Consider the following 14,655-nt stretch of genomic DNA (forward strand, 5'->3'; position numbering starts at 1 on the left):
AAATGCAGTTGGACGTGGGGCCACCCAACGGCTCACTCTTCAAAACCAAGAGCAGGGGGGGGTCATAAGGTTCACACAGTGACCTCTGACCTGAAAACGGTTGGCCTTGCTTCACTCCCAGCTTGACTGTTCCATTCTTGGGAGGCCCCTGGATAGTTCGCCAGTTCACCAGTTACCCATTTAGTTGGGGTTTTAAGATAAAGCGTTGTTGAGACCCAGAAGTCTGGGTTCTGGGTATCTGCCTGCTGAGCAAGTAGGGGTAGCATCCTGGGCGCCTCCTTCTTTGCCTCCCTCTGGCCAGCATCCTTAAACTTCATCAGCTAAAGACCCTACTCCACCCAGGGAATCCGCAGAGAAATCTGGGGGAGATGTCAGTACCTCTACCCTCCAGCGTCCCCCATCTCCATCCCTTGACATTGTATTTGAGTACCAGCCTTCCTCCTGGGCTCTGAAGGTGTTCCCTGGCTCCCCTCTCCTGATCCTCAAGCAACCCTTTTAAGTAGGTCCATTTTGATTTCGGTTTCCTATTTCTTGCTAGGTAGGCAATCCACCTCAGAACTTGTGGAACATGTGTGGGCTTGGTTAGGCCCACCTGTCCATCGTTTTCCATTCTTTTTCTCTGGGGTAGGGTCATGGGACACCCCTGGGTAGGGAAGGGCACTAACTGCCTCTCTGACCCTTCTGTCTTGTCTTCTTCGCAGCCTGTGATTGCCACCCTGTGGGTGCTGCTGGCAAGACCTGCAATCAAACCACTGGCCAGTGTCCCTGCAAGGACGGCGTGACAGGCATCACCTGCAACCGCTGTGCCAAAGGCTACCAGCAGAGCCGCTCCCCCATCGCCCCCTGCATCAGTATGTGTAGCTCCTCCTCCCCTCTGCTTGGGTGGGGCACACTGTGGGGGCTGGTTCTGATGTCCAATGGGTTTAGCCGTCATCAGTGGGCATCTCTTCATTCACTGGGGCTCAGTGAGATCCTCTGAAAGACTCCAGGCCTGTAAGTTCCTTCAGATGTGGCTATGTACATTAGAGCCCTCAGTACTGACAAACACCGGGTCACTGGCTCCAGGGGGCAGCAAGACTCCAGTTTGAGCCCCACTCCTACGTGGCACTTTGACCCCACCCTGTGGGGATAGGGGCCTGCCACAGCTGCAGATTCAGAAGAGAGCAGACCAAAAGCCTTGAGCCTTTGAGAGAAGTTATTCAGGTTCTTGTTCATGGTCCCTGTGGTCCCTGTGAAGGATTAATAGAGCATTGGAGTGGGGGTCCCAGAGAAGCATTACAGGGAGAAGGTGGGTCATCCTGACCTTGGCTCTGAAGGGTCTCTGTATTTCACATCTGGTAAGTCATGCTGCTGTGACCACGGGCAGCTCTTGCTGGCAAGTGAAGCCTAACCCAGAGAGGCCCAGCCTCATCCTGGTGATTCCTTGGCTAGGGCTGGCCAAGCCAAGAAGGGACGGCTGAAGCACAAGAGCAGGAGAGAATCACAGCAAACACACCAGAGTCCAGGGAACCAAGTAGATTCTCTAGAGAGTGGGCTTGGCGCGCTTTGCCCAGGGAGCTGGCTGCTGGCTGCTTTTGAATGGCACAGTGCCTTGAACCTTTATAATGATTTAAACAAAAATCAAAGGAAGGATACTGTTTTGAGACACAGTAAATACCATGCAAAGTCCCTGGGCATGGTTGTGTGAGCTTTGTAATCCCAGTGCTTGGGAGGCAGAGGCAAGAAGAGTGCAGGTTTGAGGCTAGCCTGGGCTACCTAGGGAGACCCTGTATTTAGAAAGAGAAGAAGGAAATGAAGAAGACACACTGTCTGCAGCTGCTTATGTGGAACGGCACAGCTGCAGCGGATATTACCTATGGAGCCTGAAATATTTACTACTCGGCCCCTTTCAGAAGTCAGTCAGTCTCGACTGCTGAGGGTTTCAGAGTTCCTCAGTGGGCTCCAGGGACTGATTAGTGATGGGAATTCAGATCGGGCCCGAGAGCCTTGGGGCCTCGGAGTCTCTTTATGCTGGGAGCCACCACTAAGTCCTAGGATGTCCCTCACAGAAGTTGCCATTGTCATCCCTGCTCCAAACAGGTTGGGCTGCTTAGACAGCCTGCATCTAACCTGTCCCACTCCATGTGGCCTCTGCTTCCAGAGCAGGTCAGCTCTCTCAGTTCCGGTGGCAATTCTGACTAGTCTATAAATCGAGAGTCCCTGTCAGGGTGTCCCTGCAGATCCACAGACAGCAGATGACCCAGTGCTAGCCTGAGGGACTGGATCCTGCTGTCCTCCCGGGGTACAGGAGAAGGAAAGGGTGCTTAGGCGGGCTGTCACTCAGTGCAAGGGCACATGCCTAGTGTGCCCCAGGCCTTGGGTTCACCCCCCACCCAGCATTTGAAGGAAGGGGTGGAAAGAAATCCTTCCGGAGATGACATCCAAGCACCACTCTCAGGGTCTGTAGAAACCTTTCTCTGTGCACGTGCCAAGGTATGAGACGAACATTTTTAGAAAGTCAAGTATATCTGGCCTCTGGAAACATGTTCTGCCACTGCATAGCCTCTTTATTAAAGAGGGAAAGGAGCTGCTGGGTCGCTCAGAAAGGCAAGAACTATCATTTCAAGATCCCCAGGAAAGAGCATCCTGAAACCAACTTTCAAAACCAGTGCCTGTGCCCGCTCCCACGCTCTGTACTTTCTGACTTGCTTTGGGGACGGGAGGGCTCAGGTTCAGGGAGCCATGGGCCGCTGTACACACTGAATTTGGGAGGCCAGCGTGCCCCATTGGTGTGATCCCCTTCTGTAGACCATTAGATCGGGCCATTTGGACGTTGTTTCCAGAGAGTTTCTGCTGGGACCAATGTAACTTTGTAGGACTAAGGAAGGGCCTGGCTTGCGTCCAGCTTCCTAACGAGCTGCTGTGACCGGACACCAAAGAGATGTGTGGATAAAGTCCCCGAGGGTAAATCTAGCCCTTGCTGCGGGCTGCTTCTGCTGTCTTTACCTCCGAAAAGTTACAAAGCATGGTTCCTCTAAAAGACCCAGACAGAGCTCAGGTCGAGCCTGAGGAACATCTGACCACGGACTCAGACGGTGGTACAGACAGAAGGACCAGAGGTCGCTCACAGTGTTTGTGTGCTCCTCCTAGAGCAGGGTTCTGGACCTTTCCAACGCTGTGGCCCTTTAATACAGCTCCTCCTGTTGTGCTGACCCTAACCATAAAATTACTTCGTTGCTGCTTCATAACTGTAATGCTGCTACTGTGACGAATCGTAAAGTAAATATCGGATAGGCAGGATATCTGATATACAAAGCCTGGGAAAGGGTCGTTCGTTCCCCAAAGGGGTCGTGACCCACAGATTAGTAAGTACCACTGTCCTAGAAGGACTTTGGTCTTGTCTATAGAGAGGAAGCCCGCACTTTTGACAGCTGGTGGCTGAATCGGTGAAGGTGACTGGCTGAACTTCTTCATGTGTCAGAGCACAGGGATAGGTCCAGGAAGTGGCAGGGTTGAGCTGCTTCTCCAGGTAGAAGAGAACGTTCGACACAAAGGCCACGCCTTAAGGAGCCCTGCCTCTTGCAGTCACATCCCTGTCTACCAGCTAAGAGAAGGCCTTAGCCAGACTGCAGGTGCATCTGCTCCATAAGAAGCTTCCCCAAGAGCAGGCCCCCAGCCCCTCACACACCATCACTGCTTCTAGATCCTTCCTCCCACCTGTGAGTTCACAACGTAGGTAGCCATTTCATGATGGACAGGACGGAGAGGAGTCGGACTGAGATGGACATGCGTGTCAGGTCCTGGGTGTAGCATCAGCCCTGTGGACCGCCAGCCCCTCCTGCTGCCCCCACTCCTGACCCTCCTTAACAGATGGGACCCTGCTGCCAGCTCCCCTTTTCTCCTGGCTTTTCTTCCTTCAAGCTGAGTGGTGGAGTGGGCATGGGGGACGGAGGCTAGAAGGTTGGGAGGAGTCTGTGGCTGAGACCCTTTTCTTTCCAAGAACAAAAATGATGTCATTTTTTTTCTTCCTCCCTTTTCTAAACCTCATGAAGAGATTCCTGTAGCGCCACCCACCACCGCAGCGAGCAGTGTGGAGGAGCCGGAAGGTGAGTGTTTTGGTTGTTGTATTGGCTGTGTGGTAGGACATGAGTGGGAACATGGGTGGGAACTAGAGGCCAAGCCCCTTCTGTGTCTCACTCACACGCTGTCAGGGGGATCGGCTTTGTGTGCGTGGTCCCCTCAGCTGTCCTGAAGAAGGAGCTGCCAGACACTTGGTCATAGTTCTCCCCCTAAGAATGAAGTCAGAGGATGTTTTATCAGAGCCAAGGGCCAAGAGCCCTGAAAGTGGAAAGTGGAACTCTTCCTCTCCCTCGGAGTGTAAGAAGCTGCCAGATCGTCAGAAATACTAGGGCCAAGGACGTCTCTCCTTCCTGGGGTTGCAGAGGAAGGAGTACCTGGGCACTGGTTCAAGGTCAGAATTCAGGAGCTCTGAGACCCAAGATGGAAAGGTAATCCCATTTTCACATCCACCTGGTACCTGAAGATGCAGCCTTTACTTCATGACAAAGGTAGGTTCCCTGCCACAGCTGGCAGCAGTTCTGTGATGCGCTCACCATAGCAACCGTAGCTGTGTTCCCATTACAGACTTGGTGCAGATGCCATGGGGATAGGATGTGTGTCCCTGGCTGCTTCACAGTTACACGAGTTCCCAGTCCCATCACTAGTTGCTCATCTGCTGTCATTGAGAAAGCGCGTATACAACATGGCTGCACCATTAACTTGGGAGAGTTCAGATAACTGGACTTCAGTAGTATTTCCCTGTATCCAGGTAGATGCCCCTTGCCGTAAGATGGGGCGATGTCCTGAAAAGATTATTGTGAGACTGTAAAATGTAGTAATATAGCATCCAGCCCTTAGCAGGGCATCCTCGCCCCTCTGAGCTATGAACAATGGATGAGTGTTGTGCCTGCTTGGGTGAGTGGATGGGTACAGCTCCCTGATGCTGCCCAGAGTCACAAGAGAAGGAAAGCTCCAAGCCTGTTCTGTCAGCCCAGGGAACGACACGAGTTGAAAGCCTGGCTTTACTCAGTGCATGCTGTTTTCACACTGGAGTAAATCAAGACTATTTTAGCATCAAAAAAATCAATTCTGAGAAAGGGTTTCCTGGGCTTCTTGGTGGAGGAGATGTGTCACGTCCCTGGTCTGGGTACACAGGGAGCTAAGAGTCCCACAGGATGCTGTGCCCTGTGAGGTCTGTCCAGGGCCACATCTGGAGACCCTGGTCCTGGGGTAAGAGTGGTAATGAGTGGAAGATTGACATGAGGGCCCCTAGTCAGTCTGGGAACTTTTTCTTCCTGAGTGGCTCTGTAGGGAGCTGTGGGTGAGCTTGCACACTCAGGTGGTCACCTGACTCTGGGTTTAGGGGAGGACTGTCCTGGGAGCATGAGAGAAAGCAGTCAGGACTTGAGCATCCACAGCTCAAGTAGCCTTAACAGCTGCACTGGGCTGCCAGAGTCCTGCTTAGACAGTCCGAGATATCCCAGGCCTGCGCAGCTGATAGAATCCCTGGTGGGAGAAGGGTAATGACAAGGGATGGGAACACCCATCCCAGGGTGCCTGGGTGCTAGATGCCAGAATGGAGGTATAGAAGCTAGAATCTGCCCTTCTCAGCATTGTCCCAGAGGAGGACAGAAGCTGATCGTTTTCTATACTGATTTTTTTTTTTAATGAAAAGTTTGTTCTCCCCAGCTTCTTGAGAAGTTAAGGCAGGAGGATCACTTGTGCTCACAAGTTTGAGGCCAAGATGGGCAACAAAGTTGCCCTGTCTCATGAAAACCACGAACACAAGCAAAAACTGTCTTCTCTTGCTGAGAACAAGGATTCTTCTTTTTAAAACACAGGGTGGGTTTTTTGTTGTTGTTGTTTATCATTAAAAATAAAGTCAGGGATTGAGGGTGTAGCTCAATTGAGCACATGCTCAGCACGCAGGTTTAATTTCTCCCATCAATTAATTAAAAACAAGAATTAGGGGACAGTAGTTTTGAAGCAAGATGTTAAAGTGGAAATTGGATTTTTTTATGAGTGCATGTGTTGGCATGTTCATATGTATGTGTGTAAATGTACGTGTATATATTACCACATGTTACATGCCTGAGGCTCAAAGTTGGCCACAGGCATCTTCCTAAATCGCTCTCTGCAGGTGGAGTTTTCTGTGTCCCAGCAGTCGCCCTCAAATAACCAACACAGAGGCTTAATATTAATTATAAATGCTCGGCCGATAGCTCAGACTTGCTACTAACTAGCTCCTACAACTTAAATGAACCCATTGCTATCAATCTATGTATTGCCATGTGGCGTGTCGCTTTACCTGTCCTCCAGCCTGTCTTGTCCCCTCTGTGTCTCCTGGTGACTCCTCAGACTCTGCCCTTCTTCTCCCCAGAATTTTCCTAGTCTGGCTCTTCTGCCCAGCTATAGGCCAGACAGTTCTCTATTAAGCATTGAGAGTAATACATATTTACAGTGTACAAAGATTGTTCCACTTTAATTTTTGAGGCAGGGTCTCTTGCTGAACTAAGCTGGCTAGTCTATCAAGCTGGCTTGTTCTAGGCGTCCCCTATCTCTACCTCCTGAGGGCTGGCCTGATGCCTGTCCAGCTTAAATGGTTCTGGGTATCTGAAGTCTGAGTATCCACTGAGCCATTTCCTCAGTTCCAGAATTTCCCTCCCTCCCTCCCTCCGTCCCTCCCTTCCTCCCTCCCTCCCTCCCTCCCTCCCTCCCTCCCTCCCTCCCTCCCTCCTTCCCTTCCTTCTTTAAGATTTGCCTGTGTGTGGGTATCCTCAGAGTCCAGAACAGGGTCTTGGACTCTTTGGAGTTGGTTGTGAACTGTCTGATGTGGGTGCTAGGCATTGAACTTCAGTCCTCTGGAAGAGCAGAAAACTCTTTTAACCATGGAGGCATTAATTCCTTCAGCCCCCAGATTTGGTTCTTGATACTTGGTGGTCTTATGACTAGTCAAAAGTGGCAATGTCACACATGAGGAGACCTGGATGAGCTTTGGGGCTGCCCAGGGTTGTGCAGGGGTAGGGTACACAGCTTGCCTTAGGACAAGATAGACTTCGATGGGCTGTCTGTCTCGTGGAAGTTTTTCTGGACCTTGCAACTTGACTTTGAGTTTTTCTTGTCATGATTTTTGACCTTTATCTTCTGATAGAAATGGGCAGTTGAAGGGGCGAGGGGGTGGGGGCGCTCCTGAGATGTCTACACCTACTACAAGAAGCCCATGTGAAGCATCTGAAGGTTCTGGGCTTTAACAGACAAGTCTAAACAGCTGTGGCACTGGGGAACCAAGCCTGAGGCTCTGGAGTGCTCGCTCCAGCCCCTCTGAGCCACACCCACTCCTAAACTCTGGTCATCCTTCTAGCAGCCTTTGGTTAGCTAATTAGCTCCTCTGACTCCTTTGGATTTTGTGACTGTGGTTTCTTCACTTAGAACCTTCGCGAATATGGCCAAAAGTGAACCATTCCAGTGCTTTGCTTGCAGGGGTCGTGGGAAATCGGGTTTGGGGCTTGGAGCAATGCCTGGGACCTCAGCTCAATCTCTGCAGCCTGTCCTGGTGGGCTTTGCAAAGCAGGGGCCTTTGCTGAGGCTCTGTGGCTGATCTTTGGGATGCCCTATCATCCCAGGAACCTGGCTGGCTAGCTGAGACATTGAGCTGGAGGCTGGGAGGCACCTAGGAAGTGGGGGCCCTGTGCACGCCCACAGTGAGTGAAAACCCTTAGTGAGACCACCTGTGGAAACTCTGCATGCAGCCACATACTAGAGGAGAATTAGTAAGTCATGAATTTATTCTCTAAGCCGAAGGATGAAACTTCACCCTGAAGTCAAGCCCTTGAAGAGTCAGCTTCCTTGGAGAATGTTCTTTACTGCTCCCAGGCAGCGTGGCAAGGACTAAGAGGTCTGTAGCAGAGAAGGCCAGGAAGGGAGATAGGAAGCCCCCACACAAAAGGGGTGTCACGGCCAAGGCTGTTTGGGACACATCTAGTAACTGGTTAGAGGGCCCGCCACTCCCGTGGGTACAAGAGAAACACCTGCCCAGGCCAGCTCTAGGCAACTCTTGCCCTGCAGTGGCTTGCTTTTATGGACATGCGGGTCCGCAGGAGGAGCTCAGGTTTGGATGGCTCTGAAGATATGGCTGTTACTACAACTTCTCCTCCCCCATTGAAACAGGAAGGGGTGGGGTCTAGTGCTTCTACTCTAGTGCCCCTGGGCAGGAAGGACCTTTTGCTCTTGCTAGAGCTTCCTAGAAACACCTGCTTACTCCCCTGCTGCCCCTGACAGTCAGCTTCACCTGGAATGCTTCCCGGGGCACGTGGGCCACGATGGTAGACACGCCTCACCTTGGCTCATTTGCACAGTGAGCTGCTTTCCTTGCTGGACCATCCTGCTTGCAGCTAGCTTCAGAATACCCCATGAGATTCCTTGGGGGTTGAGGAGGAAAGAGACATGCAGGACTGCATCAAGTCCACATGAGCCCCACCCCTACCCAACCTGGGCTATGGACCTTCCTTCAGAGCCTGAGAGAGTAGCAAGGGAGAGTAGCCTTTGCTGCCCCCGCCTCCCCATTTCCAAGGCTCTTCTTCCTTGTGGATGCTAGACATGGGCTAAGGCCCACGAGTAGTCTTTCAGGAGAGCCCAAAGAGAAGACTGCACAGCTGGTGTGCTCAAGGATGCTGCCCCCAGTGCCACCAGGTATGTGAGGGGGTGGGAGTAGGGGAGCGGAGGGGGTATGTGTATGTAGCCTCTCCAGCTTTTTGCTAAAGAAAATGAGTTTATAGAGATTTGCAGCATGGGCCAGCCGGAGTGCTCAGATCCCAAGAGCCCTGCCGATCTGATTTTGCCATCTCTTTCTCTGTGTAGCTTATCCTGAGAATCCTGTTGTGAGAGGCTGTGGTGGGATTATAACGCAAGCACAGGTGATTCAGGGGTGAAAGCCCCAAACAGGAATTAATAAAGCCACAAGAACAGCTGGGTTTGGAGGCACAGGCCTGTAATCCTGCGACTCAGGAGCCTGAGGCAGGAGGATCACAAATTCAGGACTTGCCTGGTCTATAGAGCAAGGTCAAAGTCTGTTTGAACAAATTAGTGAGACCTCTGTCTCAAGGTCAGAAAGTAAAAGGAGGACTGAGCATAAAGCACAGTGGTAGGATGTTTGCTTGGTATGCACAAGGTCCTGGGTTCCTTCCCCAGGACAGAAAACAGACAAGAATCCAGCACAGGGCAAGGGTGTTGAGGTGATGTGCTCAGCTTCCGTTTGCTCTTCTGTCCAGGAGGGTGGGGTTGGAGCAGAACACATATCATTTCTGTAATAAATAATATTTTAATTAGAATAGCAACAGAATGCCAAGCAAAAATAAGTGAAGCAATAAAAATCTGGGGTGAATTGTTTTTTAAATCGTCAAAATTGAACAGACAGGGAAGCACAGAAGGAAATGGAAGTTCATACCATGCTAGGGGGAGCAAGACTCAAATTGTCAAAATGCCAGTTCTCCCAGAAGTGACCCAAAGATTTAGCATAATTCTGGTCACCACCTCCATGAGATGGGGCAAGATGCTAAAGTTCAGCCAGAGAAATCAATGTGTAGTATGAAGAGCCAAGGCTTTTGTACTAAAGGTGGCTAATGAGGGTAGTTAGGTCTACTGGGTATTTCAAAATATTGTAAGCAGGGTGTTTAAATGAGTGTAGCATAGGAATGCAGAGGGGTCAAGAAGGGTTTGGTACCAGGACAATGTGGCTGCGGACGAGGGAGGCAACCAGCAAATGCTGCTGGGAAACCTGGTTCCTTACTTACCAACATACTTCTGCAGTCTGTCACCAGAGGGATAAAGTGTAGGGATAAGTTCCGCCCCTTGGGGGGCGTGTTCGCCTCGGGCTAATGTCTGCCTATAAATTTGGCGAGCGTGTGCTTCTGCTTTCCTGGTCTCCGCTGGAACGGTGGTTCTGTAAGTCTATTTCTACATTAAAGCTATAGATATATATTTTTTTACAATCTGTCTGCATTCGTTTACACTGTTACAATAAAGAGCAAATAATTAGCCAATCTGTAATATTCTAAAAGTATCCACCCATGGGATCTCAGGGCAAGGAAGTCATCCTAGATAGGACTTTAAACCCCAGATCATAAAGGGAAAGGTTTTGTAGATATAAATGGAAAACTCCTATACTTCAGAAATCTCTGTAAGCAAAATAAAAGGCCAACTCGAAGCTGAGAAAGCTATTGTGATGTGGCTGGCCACAGGTCAAAAATCCTCAATAAATAAAAAGCACTTAGAACTCAATAAGAGAGCCTAATATGAAACTGAGGTGAAGTGAACTAGAAACTCAGAGAATTTGTACAAAAGGCAATGAGTACAGAAAGTATTAGGCTTATTAGTAACCATGACAGTGTTAGCAAGAGTATTTGCCATCTTAAAAACTTACTAGGTTTGGTACTTTGTGTATGTGTACAATACTAGGGGATTGAAACCAGGACCTTGCACACATGAGGCAAGCACTCTATCAGTAAGCTATTCTCTAGTCATTTTTTCTTTTTAAGAATTTTAAGATTTGATTTTTAAAATCATTAATGCATATGTGTGTGAGTCTGTGTGAGTTTATGCGCACCAAGAGTGCAGGAACCTGTTGAAAACAGAGGAGGGCATTAGAGCCCCTGGGACTGGAGTGACTGACAGAGGGTTGATAGCCACCATGTGGACGCTGGTTTCCTGGTCCTCCAGAAGAGCAGCAAGTATGGTTAATCACTGCGTCATCTCCCGGCACCAGCCCCTTTTTAGTTTGAGACAGGGTCTCACCAAATTGCCCAGCCTGGCCTTGAGATTTTAGCTGGGTTACAGGCCCAAGCCACCAGATTTGGGAGATTTGAAAAGGGCTGGAGAGAGACACTTGCAAGCTTTCTGCTGGGGGCGTGACTTTTACCTTTAAGGAAGAGAGATTGGTCACCATATCCAGACACGCCTGTGATCCATGGGCTCACCTCTGCCTAAGGAAACAGTGGTGTTTAATAGGCTTTGGTGCCAAAGATGACGATTGTCACAGTTTGTAGGCATCAAAGAGCAGTCTGTTTCTTGAGACAGGTTTTGCTGTCTTTTATGCATTAAAATCATTAATGCATATGTGTGTGAGTCTGTGTGAGTTTATGCGCACCCTGGCTAGCCTAGAACTCAATTCTATATATAGATCAGGTGGGCCTTGAACTTGGAGTAGTCCTCCATGTCTGCCTTACCCTGGCACTGGGACCGCAGCTGTGTGCCAATACACCCAGCTTGAAGCACCTGGCTGTTATTCGGCGCGGTTTGCTCGCAGGATATAAGAATGGAAGGATGCTTACCGTATGCTGCCGGTGACAGAGCGACCTCTGCAGCGGATTGCACGTAGCATCATCTTTGCTGTGGAGATGGGTTTATAGAGTATTTTGGTGAAATCGTTTCATTATGTCTGTGTGTTTCGCTGCTTCTTAACCAGGGGCTCCTCTGTTCCCCAGGGGACATTTGGCACTGTCTGGAGACATTTTCAATTGTCGCAACGGGGGTAGGGAGCCACAAGCATCTCATGGGTGGAGGCTGCCAGACACCCCACATGCATAGGACAGCCTCACAACAAAGAGTTCTCCTCCGTCCCTCAAGGCCGACAGCACCAGGCTGTCAGAAATCTTGGTGTATTTATACAGTACAAACCTATATGTTCTCTGCAAATTCACTGAGAGCCCAGGCTTCCTGGATGGCACCGAGGAGTCAGAAAGCCCAGGACCATTAAGCCAGCTGGTATTTCTGTGGGATTGTGTCTGTTTGCCTGCTCTGTTTTCTTCCATGCTAAAAATTCATCTTTCAAAAGTTGTCTCAAGTTTCACTATAAATTGATGGATCTCTCCTTAATGTGGCTCAACTCGTTAAACATTTTTTTACATTATTTATTTGCCATGGCATGAATGTGGAGGTTGGAGGACAGTTTGCAGGAGTTGGGGCTCTCCTTCCACCAGGGGGGTCCCGGGGATTGAACTTGGGCCCTCAGGCTTGGCAGTGCCTTTGCTCTCTCCCTAGTCTGAGAAATCTCACTGAAGTACCAGGAATGGCTAATAGCAGCATGCTCGTTGTTTAGACTTAATAATTTGGTTCTGCTGTGTGTGTCAGCCTCTCTTTGATTAGAAAAAAAATACTTTTAGTCCTGGGATCAGATCCAGGGTCTTGTGCATGCCAAGCAAGTACTCTTCCCCTGGGCTATACCCTCAGCCTTACCTAAACGCCTTTAAAGAAAAATTTAGACATTATGACAGTCTATCCCTAAATATTTCAGAACGTACCTCTGAAAAATAAGGGTCTTGACTTATAATAAATTCCATGTTTAGGAATTTCTTGGTTGTCCCCCTAGTATGCTGTGCAGCGGGGTCGCTTGTGACTTACTCACTAAGCCATCCCATGATGATGCGACCCACTTAGGATCCTGGGCTGCTCTGAGAGACCATGAATGGGAAGTGTCACCAAGTGAATAGCGCTGCCAGTGTGGTCTTCGCTGTCACTGGGAACCCATGTGCCCTTGAGGGGTAGCCATGCTGTGTCCCTGAGCTCAGGCCAGCCCCTGGCTTTGCGGATGTGTGAGCTCTGAGTTTCCCTCACAGGGGCACCTCAGAGAGAAACATCCAGAACCATCTTGTGTCTTCATGGTGAGTGTAGAGAGCATGGAAGCTGAAAGAGTGTGAGCATTTTTTTAAAAAGGGTATCATTCCTGGGTGGGGTGTTTTTGGTTTGGTTTGGTTTTGAGGCAGTGGGGGTAGAGCTCAGGGTTCTTCACATTCTATGCAAGTTCTCTAACCCAGTCTCATACCAGTGTTTCCACCCTCGGCGCAAACTCACTTCGGGCCAGAGTGCTTGTGGCAGTGGTGGGGCTGTCTGTCCACACTGGAAGGAAAGGATGGAGCTTTTCAGGCAAGTGACAATTGGGTGTCCCCTCGGGACAAAGCAGCCCCTGGTTGAGCAACACTGGGTTAAACCCAGATGTCTTGACATCAGCACAGCTGCCAGAACTCTCAGCGAAGGAAACCAGAGATAGGGCCAAGGAAATATGGGCCTCTTCCACTAGCCAGTGGGACTTGCTCCTGCCTGCTGGCATGAGGCCAGACTGATCCCATAGGTATCATGGGATTTATTCTGTAGTAGGTTGAACTCTGTAGAATTATACCAACACATCACTGCTGGGGAATCCCCAAGTGGCAATGTAATATGGCGTGACCCGTCATTTTCTCTCTCCCTCTCTGAATTCCCCCTCTAATTCTCTGTTCTGTCCTCCTTCCCTGGTCCCTGCATCCCTTCGCCCTTCTCTCTCCCTTCCCCCCTCCCCTACATCCCTGTCTACTACCTTCCTTGTTCTCTTTGCTTTCCCTGGTCCCCTCCCCTCCCCCTCCTTGCTCTCCTCTTCATGGGTCTGCACAGAGGGCAGGGCAGAGGGCAGGCTGGGTGCAGGCAAGGCTAAAAAGCATCTGTCCCCACCAGGGTTCCCTGTCACCCTAGCGGCACAAAGCAAGTCACCCTATTGTTCTTCTGTCTCTGGGCCTTTGCAGGTGGAGGGGAGGACAAAGGGATGAGCTCAGAGGTCGGAGGAGCAAGTGGGGTAGAATATTTAGCCATTGGATGCATGATGGGGCAAATGACAGGTGTCAGGGAAAGAAAGAGGATAGGGGACCCTAGCGCCACACCCATGTCCCACATCCCAGAGATCTCGCTGGCAGAGGCTGTGGGGGTGGGGTGCAGGCTTCAGAGCTTGACCAAGGCAGGGAAGACGACAGGACATCTCGGGCTGTGCTAGCCCGTACCGCTGCCTTGAACCCCTAAACTCCCAGTGAGTACCTGCTGGGCTAGGATGTTGCTGTCAGTGCTGCCCTTAAAAACCCCAACAGCCAGTGAAGTGGGGCAAGTGAATAAAAACCCCTCCAATCCTGAGACTGGAGTATAGCACCCATGGCAGCTTCTTTGATTAGATAGACTAGCAGATGCCACGGCACCCAGACTTAGTGATTATAACAGCCGCCAGTGGAGCCATGGATTCCACCCTTAAGAACCTGGCTATGAGTACTTGCCCCAGCCCTGTGGAAGATCCTGCAAGCCACTCCGGAGCCCTGAGCCCAGGCCTTATAGGAGCCATGGAGATGGGCTAAATGGCCCTTTAAGTACCCCTTCAGCTTAAAATCCTGCAGCAAGTATCAGACATGGTGGCATACACCTGTTATCTCAGCACTTGGGAAGCTATGGCAAGAGGGTTGAGAATTTGAATTTGAAGCCAGACTGGGTTACATAGTGGGTTTTTGGTGAACCTAGACTGTGTATCAAGACCCTGGGGCCTTTTTGGAAGCCAGCTGTGGATCGCCTGAATTTGTTTCCCATTCTATGGTCAGCAGCTGGGCAGGGTCTGGTGGGCCAGTGCTGGCCTTCTGTTTCCAGGGAAGGTACCTGGAAGTAGCCTGTGAGGCTGTTTTTGGATTATGTGGAGGTGGCTGGGGGAGTTTGCATCAAGGTGTGAATATGGCCATGGGAAGAAGGATGACAGGGTTTGCCTGGTTAGCAAGGAGACTTTCTCTGGCACACACGGCCCTTCACACTGGAGAGGGCAAGAGGGCCTGAGGTCAAAGGCAA

At 50.4% G+C, this 14,655-nt stretch overlaps 1 protein-coding gene across 1 annotated transcript in view; it reads left to right on the forward strand.

Moving 5' to 3' along the window:
* Ntn1 (netrin 1) overlaps positions 1-14,655 on the forward strand; it is a 182,090-nt gene that overhangs the window by 132,994 nt on the left and 34,441 nt on the right. Inside the window, exons 4-5 of the mRNA XM_075992105.1 lie at positions 702-851; positions 4,032-4,085. Coding sequence (XP_075848220.1) covers positions 702-851; positions 4,032-4,085 — 204 coding nt within the window. The remainder of the gene's footprint in view (positions 1-701; positions 852-4,031; positions 4,086-14,655) is intronic.

This window comes from Microtus pennsylvanicus, chromosome 11 (genome assembly GCF_037038515.1).
Source record: "Microtus pennsylvanicus isolate mMicPen1 chromosome 11, mMicPen1.hap1, whole genome shotgun sequence".
Taxonomy (NCBI): Eukaryota; Metazoa; Chordata; class Mammalia; order Rodentia; family Cricetidae; genus Microtus; species Microtus pennsylvanicus.